At 38.5% G+C, this 18,324-nt stretch overlaps 1 protein-coding gene across 2 annotated transcripts in view; it reads right to left on the reverse strand.

The window, feature by feature from the left end:
- The window catches only part of LOC122800138 (1-aminocyclopropane-1-carboxylate synthase-like protein 1), a 505,362-nt gene that overhangs the window by 63,211 nt on the left and 423,827 nt on the right, over positions 1 to 18,324 (reverse strand). For both annotated transcript variants that reach the window (XM_044069656.1, XM_044069657.1), the window contains exon 13: positions 12,332 to 12,474. In XM_044069656.1, the coding sequence (XP_043925591.1) occupies positions 12,332 to 12,474 (143 nt within the window). The remainder of the gene's footprint in view (positions 1 to 12,331; positions 12,475 to 18,324) is intronic.

Raw genomic sequence — 18,324 nt, forward strand, 5'->3', positions numbered from 1 at the left:
ATTGCATGTCCCTTTGGTTCATTTACTAAAGTCTTCATGGGGTTGTGTACTTTTGGGCTGGATTAACAAGATCAAAGCATTTTTGTTTTTTCTTGCACTGTCAGATTATTTTGGGTTATGCAATTCTATATGTAATTAAAATCCATTTCAAGCTTAGCTTGTAAAATATCGAGTGATTTGTCAACAGAAAGTAAATAGAGCAGGATGTCAACTGTATACATTGTCAAAATAAGGGTATGGAGGTCTGAAGAAAGACTGTTAAAAAAAGAGAGAGAGAGAGAGAGAGAGAGAGAGAGAGAGAGAGTGGTATTGGTGACAGACTGTGCTCCTAAGGAACTCTATTAAAGTTCATCTATACCTAAAATGGAGTTGCCAGTTGGATCTGAAAGGTGCTCTTGCTAAATATAACTATGGAACCAAGAAACACACACTAGGTCCAAAGTTCACTGATACAAACTTGTTGAGATGCTACTCATGACTCAGCATCAATGGCCCATGTCATATTCATTAAAGTATCTCCATTAAATAGTCCATTATTCATGTTGTTGTATACAGAATTTGTTACTTTGTAAACTGGTTTCCAGGGTACTAAAGTCATCTGACACCATTTTATGCACCTGTCAGAAGTTCGTAACCATTGATAAGTTCAATGATTTGGCCATATATTAGTTTTTTTAAAATATTTTGGCAATTTGACACAGTCAAGAAGTTAGACTAAACTCCTGAGGACAGTTTTAAATTGGGAATGTAGGCAGTGGTCTTATACAAACTTCAATAAACTGAGAAAGACTGGAACCAGAAATAAAAGGTTAAAGATATGTGGTATGTGGGAACAGTTTAACATTATGAATCATGACCATTTATAGAAATGCAAGGAGAAAGTAAGAATGTTTTGTGCAGGACCTTGTGTCTAGTGTTTTTAAGAGCTTGGCAACTGATTTCTTCCTCATTTATCTGTAAATAAAATTTGATATAAAACCATGTTAGGAAGGTATATATGCAGGAGCTTTAACTGTGGTAAAGTTGAAAACAGCAGGGTTTACAAAGACTGCTTTTGAGAAAAGCAAGCCCTTGAAGTCACTGGGTATTATGTTGCTGAAAAGTGTGGATAAATTGCTAGTGCTAGCTATATGGCTTATTATTTTCTCATCAGAATATACCTACTAGTCTAATATTGTCTAATGTCTTCCTGTCCAATTCTGGTAATTTATTGTGCTGTTAATATTTTAATTATTACTGTATGTGTGTTAGTCTTACTGTCACTCAAACTATGTGCTCAATGTCATGTCTTGCACAGTGACCAAAACGACGTAATTTCATTCAGCTTGCACTGCTGTGTATATCTATCTGATCAACAATAAAGTTTACTTTGACTTTGACTTTGAAAGTGTGTAACATGACATGAAACTGTGACAATCTGTTTTTCCTTTACAAACTGGATTTTGCTGACTTAGTAGTTATCAGATAATTTATGTGCAAATTCTCTCCATGAGGGCTGACATAAGTCAACTGAAATTCTCTCCATGAAGGTTGACATAAGTCAGCCAATGCTTTCTCCTATATCTAAATAAACTTTTTATATCTATGGCATTTCTGCCCTCTAAGTCTTCCTCAATTGACTGGGAAGAGAAAATCCTGAATTATGACTGATGGCAAAATACAAGTGGACATTATTGACACTGTTTTTCTACAGACGGGGATCCTGCCAATTCTCTTTTTCTAGGAGTGCTTACAATATTATCAGAGAAAGAACGGACAATTATGGGATGCATTTTAAAGGCAGGGTTATATTCTAAGCTTATAAAAAGACAGATTTTAGTAAAATAAATGTGCAAAGAAATTATGTGAAAAGCATTAAGAGCTGTCACTAGACTGTTTTCTAAGTAGTGCATCAGGAAGGGAAGGAAATATCGGTTAACAGGTTGAGCTTAAACTAACGCATCAAGAGGGCAAAGAAATACTGGTTAATAGCCAGATGTTGAGCAGAGTGTTAATTACATAAAAAAATATATTGATGTTAATTCCAAGACAGAACATTTTATATTTATAGGGACAGTGTGCAAAGTAAGGATGTAACACTGTGGTATGTAGTTTCAAAAATGCTTCTGCTGACATAAATGGCAAGGAAAAGAGAGTGTGATCCAAGAGTTTAGGAAAGTGAAGAAATAAGACGTTAGATTTAACGTGAAATTATGTTAAAGGTGAAAGTGGTGGAGGGAAAAGATACAACCTAATCTGCTGCAATTGCTTCTATTTATTAGCTGATTAGATAAGCTGTAACCTTTCATGCAACCAACAGCTGAAGAAGGTGAAAGAATATTAAATGAAATGTAAAAAGAAAAGTTAAAGATTAATTTGTAACTATGATGTTTTCCAATACCTGATACGCACGTTTGCAATGCATTAGAGTAATACTGACTTTGAATGAATTAAGGGAAAGAAAATGAAATATGCAAGTGGAAATAAGGGTAAACAGATTAGATTAGAGGTACACATTTATTGAAAGATACATTTATTTGATTTTTTTTTAGGATATAGAGGATAACTACAGTCAATAATGTAGATTTAAAGTAGGGAAATTTAATGAAGAAACTGTGATGTGAATGAATAAACGCTACTGCAGCTGGGATAATTAAGCAATAATCCACAACTGTATGTGGATATATCAGGGTTTTATTTATTTTTATTTATTTTACATTTGTTGACCGGGCTAGTCCAGCTGGATCAATGTCCATTTTCAGTGGAGGCCCGGGGAGAAAAGCTCCACAGTTTAAAGCAAGGTTATAGAAAATTAAACATTTACAATAAACACTTGTGACACAGACAGTGAGCAAAAATGCAAAGATATTAGTCTAGATCAAGTAATAAAAAACAAATAGTGCCATCTACGTAATGAGAAAGGCATTAACTACTTACTGTACAAATATCCCCGGATGGTTCAGTTTGATCATGAGAGCAAGACAAAGCCAATCATCCTGATATACCCACAAACAGGAGTGGATTACTGTTATTATACTGGTACATTACTGAAGAACGAAATTGCTTACCTTTCTTAAATAATGTTTTTGTATAACGGCACTTCAGTCTTCTTCCTTGTTGTCTAGACTGATGTACTTACATTCCCGAACTTACACAGTACATCAGTGCAGTGCAGGAAAAGCAATGAAAGAAACAGAATTTCCATTGCTATTTATTTTTTTAACAGTTTAAAAAAATACAAACCCGTTTTTATGAGGGGCAGCACAAAAATGTAAGGGAAATTGCGTAGATTTCTGTTTGTTTAGTTTTGCAGAATGTGCTTCATTTCTGTTTTACTTTACTCTGTCCCTCAGCATATACTGATAAAGTTTGGACACTCACTGGTACTTCAGTGGCTGGACTTTTTTCTATTGGTTTATGGTCGATTTACAACTGGCATGTTGGTTGGGCTGTCCGATCAGTGTGCTCATTTCTGAATAGCCATGAGCCGTTATTGCATGATTGTTGGTGGCAGTAGCTATTCATAGGATCATAGGAAGTTACTAGGCTAATGGCCTTAGGATTCTTACAAGCCTAGCTAAGTTCTACCCTTATTTCAATGATCAGCACCTAATGCCTGTGTCCAAAAGGGAGACAGGTGGATCCCCTGGGGTGAATTTACGGTTACCTATCCAATCTTCCAAATTGTGTTTGAAGAGGGTCAATGAGGTACTCTGTTTGACATGAAGTGGGAGTCTGTTCCAAAGGTGTGGTAACCTCTGGGAAGTAAATCTGTCCCTCCAGCAGGTTCTATTAATGTCACATACTTGGTTAAGGTCTGTCAAGCGAGCAATCCGTGTACTATCTGATTTGTGGATATGCAGCATTTGCAATAAAGCGGGGTCCAGGATCATCTTATATGCCAGACAGAGATTGCCTCTAAGTAGTCTGTATGAAACAGAATAAATTGACAGTGATTTCAGATGATCCACATAGGACAGATGCTGAAAACCTTGAATTTTCCTTATGAGGAACCTTTGTGGTTTCTCCAACTGCTGCAGGTGCTTGGAAAGGTACACACCAAAAAAGAAGATGTACTCAATTATTGGCCTGATGAGGAAAGAGTACAGGGAGGTTATAACTTCTGGAGGCAATGCCCTTAGTTATGAGATGAGCTATATAGAATGCCCTTCTTACTGCTGTGGAAACATGGTGAAAAAAGGTAAATTTGCTGTGAACCTGTATGCTGAGGTCTCTCACCACTGAGTGCATACTTAGGGTATTGCTGTTGATGTTTTAGTTGGCAAGAACATTGCTCTTACCAAAAGGGAGGATAATATTTTTTTTTTGCACTGAGTTTAAGGCCATGACTTTGGCACCAATAATTTTTGGTGTTAGAACCTCTTTCAGGATGTTGATATCATTTGGAGATTCTATGGCTGCTCCCAGTTTGCAGTCATCAGCAAACTTTGTCAACCACAGACCTTTAGTTTTTGCTTGTACTTCGGAGAAATAGATTCCAAACAGTAGAGGTCCCAGGACTGATCCCTGTGGAACACCACTGGTTACAGGTCTGCAGTTGGAAGTGGATTCCCCTATTTTGACTATATCTGTTCTATCAGTGAACCAGTTAGTGAACCATCTGATGATATAAGGGTTGATACCTAGCTGGGTGAGTTTGTCAATGATGCCCAAGTGTCAAAAGCCTTGGCCAAGTCTAAGTAGGCTGTATGCACAGATTTCCCCTCATCCAGGGCCTTGGTGACTGTCTTGAAGAAGTCCACCAGGTTTAACAGGCATGATCTCCCTTTGACAAATCCAAAATGAGTAGGGTCAAGTGTTTGGAGATTGCCTATATATTTGTTGATAAGGTCCATGATGATTCACACCATGGCCTTGCAGATAAGACTAGTCGGACTAATAGGTCTATAGTTCCTGGGGTCAGTGGAAGCACCATCTTTGCGCAAGGGAAGAATGGTGGCATTTTCCTTTCAGCTGGGATGTAGCCAGTTCTTAGACTATGATTGAAAAGAGTACCCAATGGTGTTGTCAGTTCTTGTTGGAGCCCATGTAGGACACAGCCTGAGATGTTATCAGGTCCCACAGATGCTGTGTTTTTGACCTTAGAGAGGGTGTTTACAGCCTGCTCTTTAGAGATACAAGGTAGGGAGCAAGTGGTAGGGGTGTCATGGGATACGTGTGGTGGGGGCAGGAGTGTGAAATTTTCACAGAACCTGTTGGCAAACAGGTTAGCTATGTCCACAGGCTCAGTATATGTGGTATCATTAGCTACCAGCTCAGAACAAATCTGGGTCTTTCCTTTTAGGTTTCAGATGTAACTAAAGAATGCCTTATGGTTGTCCTTAGTTGAGGAAGCTAATTTGGACTCCTAGTTTGCTTTGGAAGACTTGACAAGAAGTCTTATTTGCTTGTTTAAGCTGAGGAGGGAGTGTTTCCAGTTTAGGGTTCACTCCCTCTTATTCTTAGACAGCAATTTCTTATTACTATAGTAAAGCCTGTTAATGGCAGTTGTCCACCAGGCAGGTTTGCTCTTACTTGAAGAGTTTGCTTTTATTCTATCAGGTACAGCTGAGTCAATGCAGTTACACATGTGTTTATATAAAGCACTGGTATACAACACAGCATAGATACCAATTCCATGGGGAGGGGGGTGCAGTGAAGATATTTATACCATCCTGTAACAGGTTATAATCTGCTTTGGAGAAATTTTTTAGTTTAGTTGATGCTGGGGGGGGGGGGGGTGAGGTGTGATAGCTACTTCAAATTAGACTGATTTGTGGTCAGTTCTCACCATGGAATACCACACAGTGAAGGGGCTACAGTGGTCCCCCATATTGGTAAGCACCAGATCCAGGATATTGGCACCCCTTGTGGGGGTTTCAGTAAGCTGGTCGAGTGCATTAGAGTTAACAAAGTCAAGGAACCTTTGGGCAAGTGAGTTTGAGTACGTGTAATTTACCCAGTCAATGGATGAGTAGTTAAAGTCACCCAAAACCATAGTGCTCGGATGTATCTTGATAGACTCAAGTAGACACAAATAGGCAGAGTGGGTGTCCTGATTCATGGAGTAGGTACTGTATCTGGTAATGACTAGAATAGGGTGTCCTACCAACAGTTAATTGCACCTGAAGTATCTCCAGGGAAACATACTGTTTAACCAATCTGGAGGTATATTTATCTTTAATTAATATTGATACACTGCCTCCTTTAGTTTTCATGCCTTCATTTTCTGATCTGAACATGTGGAAGGAGGTGTAACCTGGTATGGCTAGTGTGCGCTTCACAGCCTTGAACCAGGTCTCTGTGACAGCACAAATGTCTGGGTCTTTTAAGGTGAAGACTACTTCTGGGAAGTGCAGTTTCATGTTAAGACTCCTAGTGTTTAGCAGCATAACCTTGAGGTTGATTTTAGATGGAGTTTTTATGATGGGAATTTTGTCCTTGAGACACTGCATAAAAAAGGCACTATGGGGGAGGAAAGAGCCCTATCTGGTAGCTGAATTTCCAGGGATGACAGATGAAGACCATCTCTGACAAGCATTGAGGTCTGTCGATCATGTCACCACAGGCTAACAGATACTGGATCTCCTTAGAATTACATCAGAAACTGAACCAATTATTGAAGTCAATCATTTTCTGTTTGTAGTGAGGCATCATCCTAGGTGAAGGTAAATGCTGTTTAAGTCTAGGGACATACCAATCTGAGACACATAATCCAAGAGCTCAGTCATATCTGTCTTCATATTGTCCAGAGATGTGCATCTCAAGTCATTCACACCGACATGGACTATGATGGAGTCATAACAGTACCTGTTGTTGAGAGACTTGAGTGCATGTGTGAGATGGTGTATCCTGGCACCTGACAGACAGCTGACCATGACCTTTTCCTTGTCCATTCTGGTGAGAGGGACATCTGCATGTCTCATGATGGAGCTGCTATGACTCATATGCTTGTTTTTTGTCTTTTGCCTTAAGGGCTTGACAGCTGAAACACTGATGCATGAGCTATTATGTGCATTGTGTTCTGTAGAGGAAGTATTATGTGTAGTGTGCTTGTGTTTGGGAGGTCTCTGGTGTTTAAATATTTTTCTGGTGATGACCTCTGCATATGTAGTAGGTATGTGTGATATGTGTTTGGGTGGAGAAGGAGGTGAGGTGTGCATGCTGAAAACCCGTTCGTTGTCATATGTATTGATTGGTGTGTGAGAGTGCATTGTTTCAAAGTTCTTAGTATAGTTGCATCTCTCACAGGTTGAGTTTGTGTGGATTAGGATTAGAGAGTTGTCAGTCAACATGATGCAGTTGCGACATTGCCTCAGGATGCCCATGTCAACCAAGCTGGCTGGAGAAACTGTGGAAAATTGTCTGTCCATAGTGTTAGTTAAATTTATATGGTCAGGAATAGAGGTCACAGTTAAGAATGGCTACTGGGTGAGAGGTATGTTGGCACTCTGAGGCTAGGCTTAGTGTTCTACCTGACAGTAGGGCAGGGCCATGAAAAACCTCTGGAGGACTACAAGCAAAGTGTTAAGGGAAAATTTAACAAGTAAAATGTTTGCATCTATAACTAACAGCAGTAACCACTGCTATGCTGTAGTGTATGATAGTACACTACACACAAACAAGAGCAAATGTGGGGCTTAAATAAAACAAGAAATAACCTTTTTAACTCTAACTAGCCAATAAGGATGCTGTCTGTGAGATCTAGTACAATCATCCCCGATTCGATGGGACCCAGACAGCACTCTCCTCCAACAAGGGTGCAGAAGGGCCTTCACCAACAAATATGGCTTGAATTTGATGCTAAGAAGTTTCAAAACAGACTCAGAAACAGCAAGCCTGGAACTGGCCAATGCTACAGAACTACTATGCAAATGTAAAGTACACCGTAAAATGTGGCAAAAAACAAGTCAGACAATTCAAACAGACAGTAGAATGCAACTACAAATTAAAAGTGCAATAGTTGAACAAAAACTGGTACTTATAGTTAGCTGGAAGCAATGGATGCCTCGGTTCTTTCAGTATGTCAGTGAAGAGCTTGTTTTAATGCTCAAGTCTAGATACAGCAAGCCTGAACTGGCCTATGCTATAAAATGCAGCAGTATTAAAAATTCAAAGTGCATAAAATCACAGTCACAACAGAAAAAACAGTTTAAATAAAACAGCAATAAACCAGCAATTCCCAGCTTAGAAGGATGTAGGCCACACTCTCCCATCAGAAGAGTCTAGAACGCAGACAGCTCCAATGTAAGACAATTAGTTTTGGAGCTAAAGAGCTTAAGTCAGAACTAAGATGCTTCAGAATAACAGACACAAGAGACCTTCAACCAGCAATTTGCAGCTTAGAAGGGTGTCGGCTATCCTCTCCTGCCACAAGAGTTTAGACCACAAGTCTTCCTAATGTAAAGTAACTGGTTTTGAACCCAAGTGTTTAAACCATAATAAAGACACTTATAATAACAGGCACAATAAGACTTCACTGATAATTCCCAGCTTAGAAGGTTATAGACCACACTCTCCTGCCACATGAGTCCAGTCCTCAACTCTCCCAATGTAAAATAACTGGCTTGGAGCCCAAGTATTTAAACCAGAACTAAGACACATTCAGAATAACAAACACAATGAGCTTTTGACCAGCAATTTCCAGCTTAGAAGTGTGTACACTATCCCCTCCTGTCACAAGAGGCTAGACCATATGACTTCCTAATGTAAAATAACTGGTTTGGAACCCAAGTGCTTAAACCAGAAGAAAGACACTTAACACAACAGGTGCAACACATTTGGGTTTGGAGCCCAAGTGCTTAAACCAGAACTAAGACACTTTCAGAATAACAGACAGAATGAGCCTTCAACAAACATTTCCCAGCTTAGAAGGATGTAGGCTCTCTTCTCCTGCCACAGTAGTTTAGACCAAAAATCTTCCTAATGTAAAATAACTGGTTTGAAATCCAAATGCTTTAACAAGAACAAATACACAATAAGCCTTCACTCAGCAATTCCCAGCTCAGAAGGGCAAAGGCGACCCTCTCTTCCCAAAAGACTGCAGACCGCAAACCTTCTTAATGTAAAATAACTGTCCTGAAGCCCAAGTTCTTAAACCAAAACTAAGAGGCTTAGAATAACAAGTTATTAATGAGCAGTAATAAATGCAGCAGAATAAATGCAATTGAACAAGGTTAAGAACAAGCAGCTAAAACAAAATAAATTAATAAAGTAGGAAAAGAAAATTAATAATGTAGGAAGAGACACAATACAATAAAAGGAGCTGAATAGCATGTATTTTTTGTTAAGTAGTAAGGAAGGAAACAGAAGATAATTCAAGGTTAAGAAACTAATGGGGTGGGCCTTTCCAAATGATCTCACTGTACTCAGTAGAATAAGCTGATGTGATAGGACTGGGAAGATTGTCCAATGTCAAATTTATAGTAGAGGTGGGCAACTCAAAAGCCACCAGGTTTTATGACTACAACAACAAGTGGGAGCATGGCTGGGAAAAATAAAATGGAAAAGGATATCAGAACAGAGGCAAGGCAATTAAGAAGCTAAGAGCAGTACAGTAACAAGAAAACAATGCAGGCAGAAAAACAGTGATGATAAATAAATGCAGCTCAGAGTTATTAACAGTGAAACTGTTATAGCAAGTGCAAACATATACTTATATCAGCTTAGCATTTCCGGATTTTTATAAGCAAGCCAAATCTTGTAGCCACAAGTGCACAGAAGCTCTGAGCAAATTCTTGTATACCAGCAAGATGAAAGACTTTTCTAAAGTTAAAACCAGAGGCCAATAAGATAAAAACACAAAACCTATTGACCAGTAGTAAATATCAGAACAGAGGCAAAGCAATCAACAAGCTAAGAGCAGTACAGTAACACGCAAACAATGCAGGCAGAAAAACAGTGATAATAAATCAAGGCAGCTCAGAGTTATTAACAGTGAAACAGTTATAGCAAGTGCAAAAAAATATACTTATATCAGCTTAGTATTTCCAGATGGTTAGAAGCAAGCCAAATGTTAATTAAATGATGTGGGATGGGATGAGAACTGGGAAGATGGGACTGAGTGGAGAGTGAAGCAGATAAGTGGAAGCAGGTATCACTGTTCACAAAGATAAAATAAAGAAAAAAAATAGTTGCTGCCCTTGTGAGAAAGATTAAGTTAGTAAGTAGGAACTCTTAACAGCTATTATCCAGACAAGTATCATTAGTCTAGCAAGCTGTGGTAGAAAGGGAAAAGTTAAAAACAAAGCAAAGTATACAGCATGATTTGCTGACTCTGAAGCTATGACCAGAAAAGCATTAATGGAACTGTGAGTCAAACTGCAGCTACAAGTTGGTGGGGGGACGTATTCCCAGTTACCTGAAGGACTAAGAGCACTTTTGGAGACACAGGATGAACAAGAATACATTGGAGTTTAGGAATCATTAGCTGTGAGTTGTGTTATGAAAGACAATTTTTCTGAGACAATGCTTATCATTTACTTGGTCTGCTCTTTTGATATGAGTTTAAGCTATTTGTAAGTTCTAGGTGTGCAGGGGTTGGCCAGAGAAAAAGTAATGACTGAAAACTAACAGTTTAGTTCCAGAACAGTTGGGGTAGTCCTGCTTTCTTACTCCATGAGTGGCTCCACTGTTTAACAGAAACATTTTTCTTTACAGTATGAGCTCATTGTAAGTTCTGTGTGTATAAAAGCTGCCCCCCACAAAAAATATTCTGTTTGAAGGCTAGCAGTATTGTTCCAGGGGAGTCAGAGAAAGGCTTATCTGCATCTTTACTTGGTGATTTTTTTCTAGGACAGAGGTGGAAGGAGGTGATGCAGGGAAGATGGATTAATTCTGAAAATTGTGCTAAACAGTAACTTATTATTAAGTTTATGAAGATCACTTAACAGTGTTTTTGTTCAAGAAAATAGGGATTAATATGCAACAGAATCACATTTTGTTATTTCAAAAAGTCCCTTTTACTAGATTGCATCATATCACCACTTATTCTGTACAATTCTTTGAATAACAGTACTTTGTCTGTTTCTTTTGATTTATTTTTGTCATATATTCCCTGGAATGACAGTAAAGAAGAATGCAGTGAAACTCAAAAACATATGTTATTTGTACTAATTAAGCAATTACCTAATTTCTGACACAAAGAGTTTTACATTTCAATGTTTCAAAGTGTTACTTTAATTCAGATTTTCACCAGAGTACTAGAATAAATTAATTTGTACACATGAAGTAATGTCATAAACATTACGTTATTTGCTGATTGTGTTCAAAGTGTTCTGTTTGCCCTACGCAATGCTAAGAGCATATATTTTTGTATGGATTCTGTGTGTGAGCATTTATAGTATCGTGACAATGATTAACTGTTACAAGAATAAATATCTGTCATCACAAAATAAATTCACAGAGATGACTGAAAGTCCTATGGTATGCCCACTGTACACCCACCCCATACTGATTATGGGAGGGGGAAGTATAGAGTGTGAAAATACATTTTCTTTTGGTAAGATGCGTCGTCATAACTGTTGCATTGAATGAAAGTGACATGGATGAAAGCATAATTGTTGGTCTGCATTCAATAAAAAAGCAAAAAACATCATACAGATACACAAACACATATGAACACACAAGCACACATGTGTGCGTACACATACACACACACACATACACACACACACACACACACACACACACACACACACACACACACATACACACACACACACATACAAATGCACAAAAAGTGCAATTTAGAAAGTTTGCATAAATCATCTCTTTAAATTTCAAGATATGAGTATTGCTGTTAAAAGAATTATATGCCAGTCAAAAACCCTTGATGCGGTCAGCTATTGTATTATAAATGAGCTATAGGTGGTGCTTGCCCCTTGCATTTTCATTGTTTGATTAAAGTTCATTCATGCCATTGTCAAAGAAATATATATTTAAGTTATAAACACACACACACACGCATATATATATATATATATATATATGGGATCTGTGTGTGTTTGTGTGTGTGTGTGCGTGCGTGTGTGTGTATGTGTGTGCGTGTGTGTGTGTGCGTGTGTGCATGTGTGTGTGTGTGTGTGCATGTGTGTGTGTGTGTATATATATATATATATATATATATATATATATATATGTGTGTGTGTGTATAGACAGATATAGATATTCACATATATAGCAAACACACACACACACACACACACACACACACACACACACACACACACACACACACACACACACACACACACACACACACACACACACACACACACACACACACACACACACCTATATCGATATACATATAGAATTATTATTATACATAGTAAGTTTAAGTTAAACATACCTTCCTAAAATCAGCCCACAGATACAGAGCAGCATGGCGGTTCAAGAAAGGAATGTCAAGTTCTCGCAGTATATGGGTTACATACTCATGTCCTTCCTTTAGTCTAGCTCGGTTTGTTGGCAGAAATACAGTGTTAATCCAGTCTTGATTAAAAGAAAGTAATGAAGGAATATTAGTCATTTTATCTGCAGTAATCATTAATACCAGTATTTACATTGTTATACTCCAGTTTTTGTCTCTGGTTTAGCAGGCTACTGGTCAGGCTATGGCATCGCCTTTACTAGTTGTATTTCATTACAGAATGCAATTCTCCTGGTCACAGGGCACTAAATTGACATCTTAAGGTACACTTCAAAGACAACTTTCTCTGGCCTGATTGTACTTATGTGCTTTCTTTTGATAATGTAGTACTGCTATGTGAATAAGCAGATAAATTAATTTAATATATAAATATAATAAAGTAGATTACCTTGTATAAATTAAAGTATTGTTATGGATTAAATGCATCTTATTTTGAATTAAAAAATGTGTACAGTACATCAAAATGAAATATAGAAGTTTGGAAGGGAGAACAAGAATTATTTGCATGCCATTGGTACTGGGACATCTATGTTTTGGTATTTACTTCTCAGATCTTTATAGAGTGAAGACCTCCGGGTAACAAAGTTCATAGAAGGCTGCAAACAGTGACATATTATCATAAACTCATTATGCAGGCCACCTAGAGCCCTCTGTTCCAAGGGGCCAATGGCTGTCTGACTACCCAGTATACTATCCTAGGTTGTCCAGGCTATTGTTTGATTACATTCAACATCGCTAACTAGGTTTTGTTAGCTGTATGTTGACTGTAACAGACTACTACACTCTTAAATGATGAGAACATTTTTTATATTTAGTGTATATTAACAAAAAAAGTATTTAAACATTACAGCAAAGGTATGTTATTATACTTATGAGCTTTACTGCGTTCACACGTGCAACACCACACCACAGACTTGTTTCAGGTAATAAAGGTGTCACTGTGGTAGGCATTTTTCTTAACTGTTGAATATTATAGAATGCCCAGATTTTTGCCTCATATTTTTGGTCTGCTCCTCGTATGTTCTGTATGTTTTTGGCAAATTAACTAAGATGGAAGCTACTAAATAATGACAGACATAGTTATTTATTGACATTTTATTACCAGGAAAGTCCAACTGGGTAGTAGCACGTTTTCAGTGAAGGCACAGTGAGAAAAACTCCAAACTATTATGAAACATTCTAAGAACAATAATTTTACACTACAGTCTTTAAAAGTAATACAAAATAGACATAAAATGAAAACATTGGTTAATAATAGATACAAGTTATGTGTTAAAGATTTAATAGTTTGAGAAATTTTAGCCATTTTATAGAGAAACTAAAGATAAGTTAGTATAAAATGAACAAACATGATATGTAATGCAAAATGAGCAAAAAAGCAGGCTTATGGTATATTTAGAGAGAAAGTTAGAGGAGAGAAAATGATGTAAGTAAAGAAGTGGGTGAAGAAGACTGAGTTAAGGAGATATAAGGTATGAATAGGTAATGCAGTGGTACAGTGGTTAGTGCTGTTACCTTACAGCAAGAGGTACTCTGGTTTGATTCACAGCTGGGTTGCCTTCTATGTGGAATTTGTATGTCTTCCCTGCATTTGTGTAGGTTTTCTCTAGGTGCTCCAGTTTCCTCTCACATTCCAAAGACATGCACCTGGAATGTTTCTTGACAGGCCTCTGCTGAAAATAGGCTCTCTCCCAGTCAGCCTTTCTAATAAACAAATGTTAAATACATTTCTTTATATTTAGGGATATAGTTTATCCTGGTGTTGAGCAAGAACAGAACCAGCTTTTAGCTAGGAAGTCTTTCAGAATAGTTTTGAAGGATGGGAGGGAGGATACTGACTTGATGGACATAGATAAGGAGTTCCAGGTCTTAGCGATATAGTACAACTACAGATCATAATGACCAACTGGGAACATAGCTGTGTAGAATGTGCTTGACAAGCAGATGGAGTCTAGATAATTTATAGGTGGCGACAAGCTGTGTATATGTTAGTTGATGGGGATTTTATAACCAATTTAAGCTTTTTAGTGCTATACAGTGGTGGGTTCTGAAAGGTATTTGCTGGAAATTTAGTCACTTTGTTATAGCATTGTTCAAGTTTTAATTTTTTGTGATGCCTGAAGGATAGTAAGGATAGAAGCACCATATAGAAGTGTGGGGAGAAGATACATAGTAGCAAGTGTAGCTTTAGTTCATAGGTTCATAGGTTCATAGGTGTGTACTAGGCTAATGGCCCTGGAGCTTTTACTAGCCTAGCCCATAGACATGCCCTGGCATCGTGCCACCCGACATTAGTTCCCAGTGCCTCTATCAAGTAGAGCTACTGGAGTGATCCCCACGGTGAACTTTCTATTTCCCATTCACTCATCAAAATTTCTCTTGAAGAGGACCAGTGAGGTGCTTTGCTTAACATGTATAGGAAGTCTATTCCAGAGCATGGGCAGTTTCTGTGTTATCAACCTGTCCCTCCAGCATGTTCAGTTGATTGTGGTAGTAAGGTTGAAGTCTCTGGAGCATGTGGTATGGAGAGATTGGAATTTCTTTAGATGTAGCATTTCTAACAGAGCTGAGTCAGACATGTCTTTGTAAATCAAGCAGAGATTACCTCTTAGTAGACGATATGAGACAGAGAATAGCTGGATTTTTTTATGTCTGTCCATGTAGGACATGTGTTTAAGGCCTAGGATCCTCTTCATGAGGTACTTTTGTGGCATTTCAAGCTGTTGCATGTGTCTAGTGAGGTACATGCCAAATGGGGCATTATACTCAATGATCTAAACCGAGCTATTCCCCAAACTAACTGCATACAATATGCAGATGATTCGACAATAATTTGCTCAGCTAAATCTCAATCCCAACTACAGACTCTAACCCAAAAAAATGTTTAATATAACAGAGAACTGGTTTCTACAATGCTGCCTCCTCTTGAACCCCCCCAAAAAACAAGCTCTTGCTCTTTACTCCTACCAGGAAGTCACTCCCACTCAATTTCTCAATCTCATCCAACAATAGTATACTCATATCTCCTGATCCAACAACTAAACTTTTAGGGGTAACTATTGATAACAACCTGAACTTTGATACCCACATCAACAGTACCAAAAAAACTGTTAACAAGAAACTAGGATCTCTTTACAGGATTAAACCCTTTCTCTCCCCACTAACTAGAACCACTATTGCCCACTCCCACCTTATCTCCACACTTCTCTATGCTTATTCCATATATACAAACCTGTCAAAATATAACCTGAACAAGCTGACCAACTCGTATAACAACATTGCCAGATTTGTCACTGCTTCTCCTGTCAGGACCCATCACTGCTATAACCTGAAAGAATTAGGTGGGCTAGAGCTCTAGAATCAGATTCACTATAACCAACTCACCACTGCCCACAAGACCCTCTACCAACCCACTAATACCCCAATTCTTTCCAGCCTCATTACCCAATATAAAAACCTCAAAACATTAAGATAATCTAATAAACTACTTGTATCAACATGTAAATCTAATAACATGGCAGAAGATGCCTTGTTCTCTAATGCAGTGGGAAACAACTGGAACCAACTCCCTTACGAACTTACATCGCTGTCTTCTTTTGCACTTTGTAAGCACAATCTGAAATTCTATCTAAAAACCCATTGGTTATGTCCCTGTTCAAATCCAGACTAATCATATCTGGCTCCCTTCTCTCTCTCTTGCTATAGACCTTCTATCTGCTCTGACTTTTGTCAGTATTCACCTATTACTTATCCTTTACAAAGACATATCTTACCCTTTACAGCTAATTTAACTTGTATAGCCATGTCTTTTGTAAATAGAGTGTAAAATACCTCATCTAATGCTTCCAACAATTTCTATACAATTTGTGCAAGTTTTTTTGCAATTGCTGAAAATTTAAGCATGTATCTGTACCATAACTTCTTACCTAAATTTATGTTTAAACTGTGTACATTTTTGAACTGTTGAAACCTTAAGTTTGTATCTGTATAATAACCTTTACCTGAATAGTTGTACTAATGTAACTTCTTGGAGCTTTTCTCCCCGGGTCTCTACTGCAAATGGACATGCATCCAGTTAGACCATCCCGGTCAACAAATGTAAAATAAATAAAATACTCGATGACTGACCTAATGAGGGAAGAGCAGAGAGAGAGATGATGACCTCTTTCTTCCTGGATGCAAAACCCTTAGTCATGAGATGTGCCACATAGAAGGACTTTCTGACCACAGTGGCAATGTGGTGGTTGAAGGAGAGGTTGCTGTCAACCTGTGTCCCCAGATCTCTTATAATGCCTTCAGTGTTCAGTGAGCTCCCATCGATGTGGTAATGAGTGGGAACTGAGTTTTTCCCAAAGGGGATGACAATGCATTTTTTGGCATTAAGCTTAAGGCCATGGTTTTGCCACCAGTCATTGGTCTCAGTGAGGCCTTTCAGTAGGATGTCTAAATCACTTGGGGAGCTAATAATGGCTCCCAGCTTGCAGTTATCTGCAACCTTGGTCAGCCAGTGTCCCTCTGTGTTGGCCTGGACTTCTGAGAACTAGATGCCAAACAGGAGAGGACCCAAGACCGATCCCCTGTGGGACTCCACTCGTGACTCATCAGCAGTCTGACTTGGAGTCCACTACTTTCACACTGTGGGCTCTATCTGTGAGCCAATTTGCAATGCACCTAGTGATATAGGGGTTGATGCCTAGTTTTGTGAATTTATCAATAATTCCTGAGTGGGGAATGGTATCAAAGGCCTTGGCCAGATCGAGGTAGGCTGTATGAACTGCCTTGCCGTCATCCACAGTTCTGGTGACTGACTCAGAGAAGTCAACCAGGTTAAGCAGGCATGATCTACCTTTCACAAACCAAATTGCATGGGATCTAGAGTTTGGCGATTCCCTATATCTTTGTTAATCAGATCCATGATGATACGTTCCATAACTTTACATATCATACTCATCAGGCTAATGGGGTGATAATTCCCAGGGTCTGTAGTCGCTCCCCCTTTATGGACGGGGATGACTGTAGCAGTCCGCCATTCTGTAGGGACAAAGCCGGAGGTGAGGCTGTGATTGAACAGGGGGACAAAGCCTGAGGTGAGGCTGTGATTGAACAGGTCACACAGATGTGGTGCCAGTTCACTTTGTAGTCCATGTAGAATACATTCAGGAATATTGTCGGGTCTCATGAAAGTTGTAGTCTTGGCCTTGGACAATGCAGCTTTAACCTGTGCTGCAGTAATGCTGGGTGCCTGGCATTCCTCCAGTATTGTGATTGGTCCTTTGGGAGGGGAGAGGGGTAAAGTTGACACTGAATCTGTCAGCCAGTATGTTGGCAATATATGTTGGCTTAGTATAGGAGGTACCATTGTGTAGTATCTCAGAGCAAACTTTGGTATTGCCGTGGAGATTGTTTGTCAGTGAGAAAGTTTTGGGCTCGATAAAGCATCCCTAGATTTTGATGAGTTTGTCTTTTGCAGTTTTTTACGTGCATATGAAAACTGTGTTTTGGACTTCATATCCTTCAGAAAATACTAATGCAAAACCTACTATTATAGCAATCTTCTAAGTTTACAAGAGAAATACATGAAACTTGTCTGTGATTTTAGGCCTTTGTGGACTTTATTTTTTATTTGTCTAGAATTCTTGTGCTATGAGGTTGAGAGGCACAGTGCTAGCTCTGTTGTCACTTGTATGGGGGGCTATCTGTGAATGAAAATGACAATGCTGTCATGCAAATTTCTCTCAGCTGTCCCTAATTTGCCTTTTATTTTTGTCCTGTCCCCTATAAAACGTTTATAGTCAGTCAGTAAGGCCTGTCAATAGAATTTCATTCTACTTATTGTTTTAAAATGTTGTTCTGTTAACCTTTTACGTGAATTAGACTAATGTATAAAACTTTTGTCTGACTTTGATCTTATG

Source organism: Protopterus annectens, chromosome 4.part0 (genome assembly GCF_019279795.1).
Source record: "Protopterus annectens isolate FY-2018-M chromosome 4.part0, PAN1.0, whole genome shotgun sequence".
Lineage (NCBI taxonomy): Eukaryota > Metazoa > Chordata > Ceratodontiformes > Protopteridae > Protopterus > Protopterus annectens.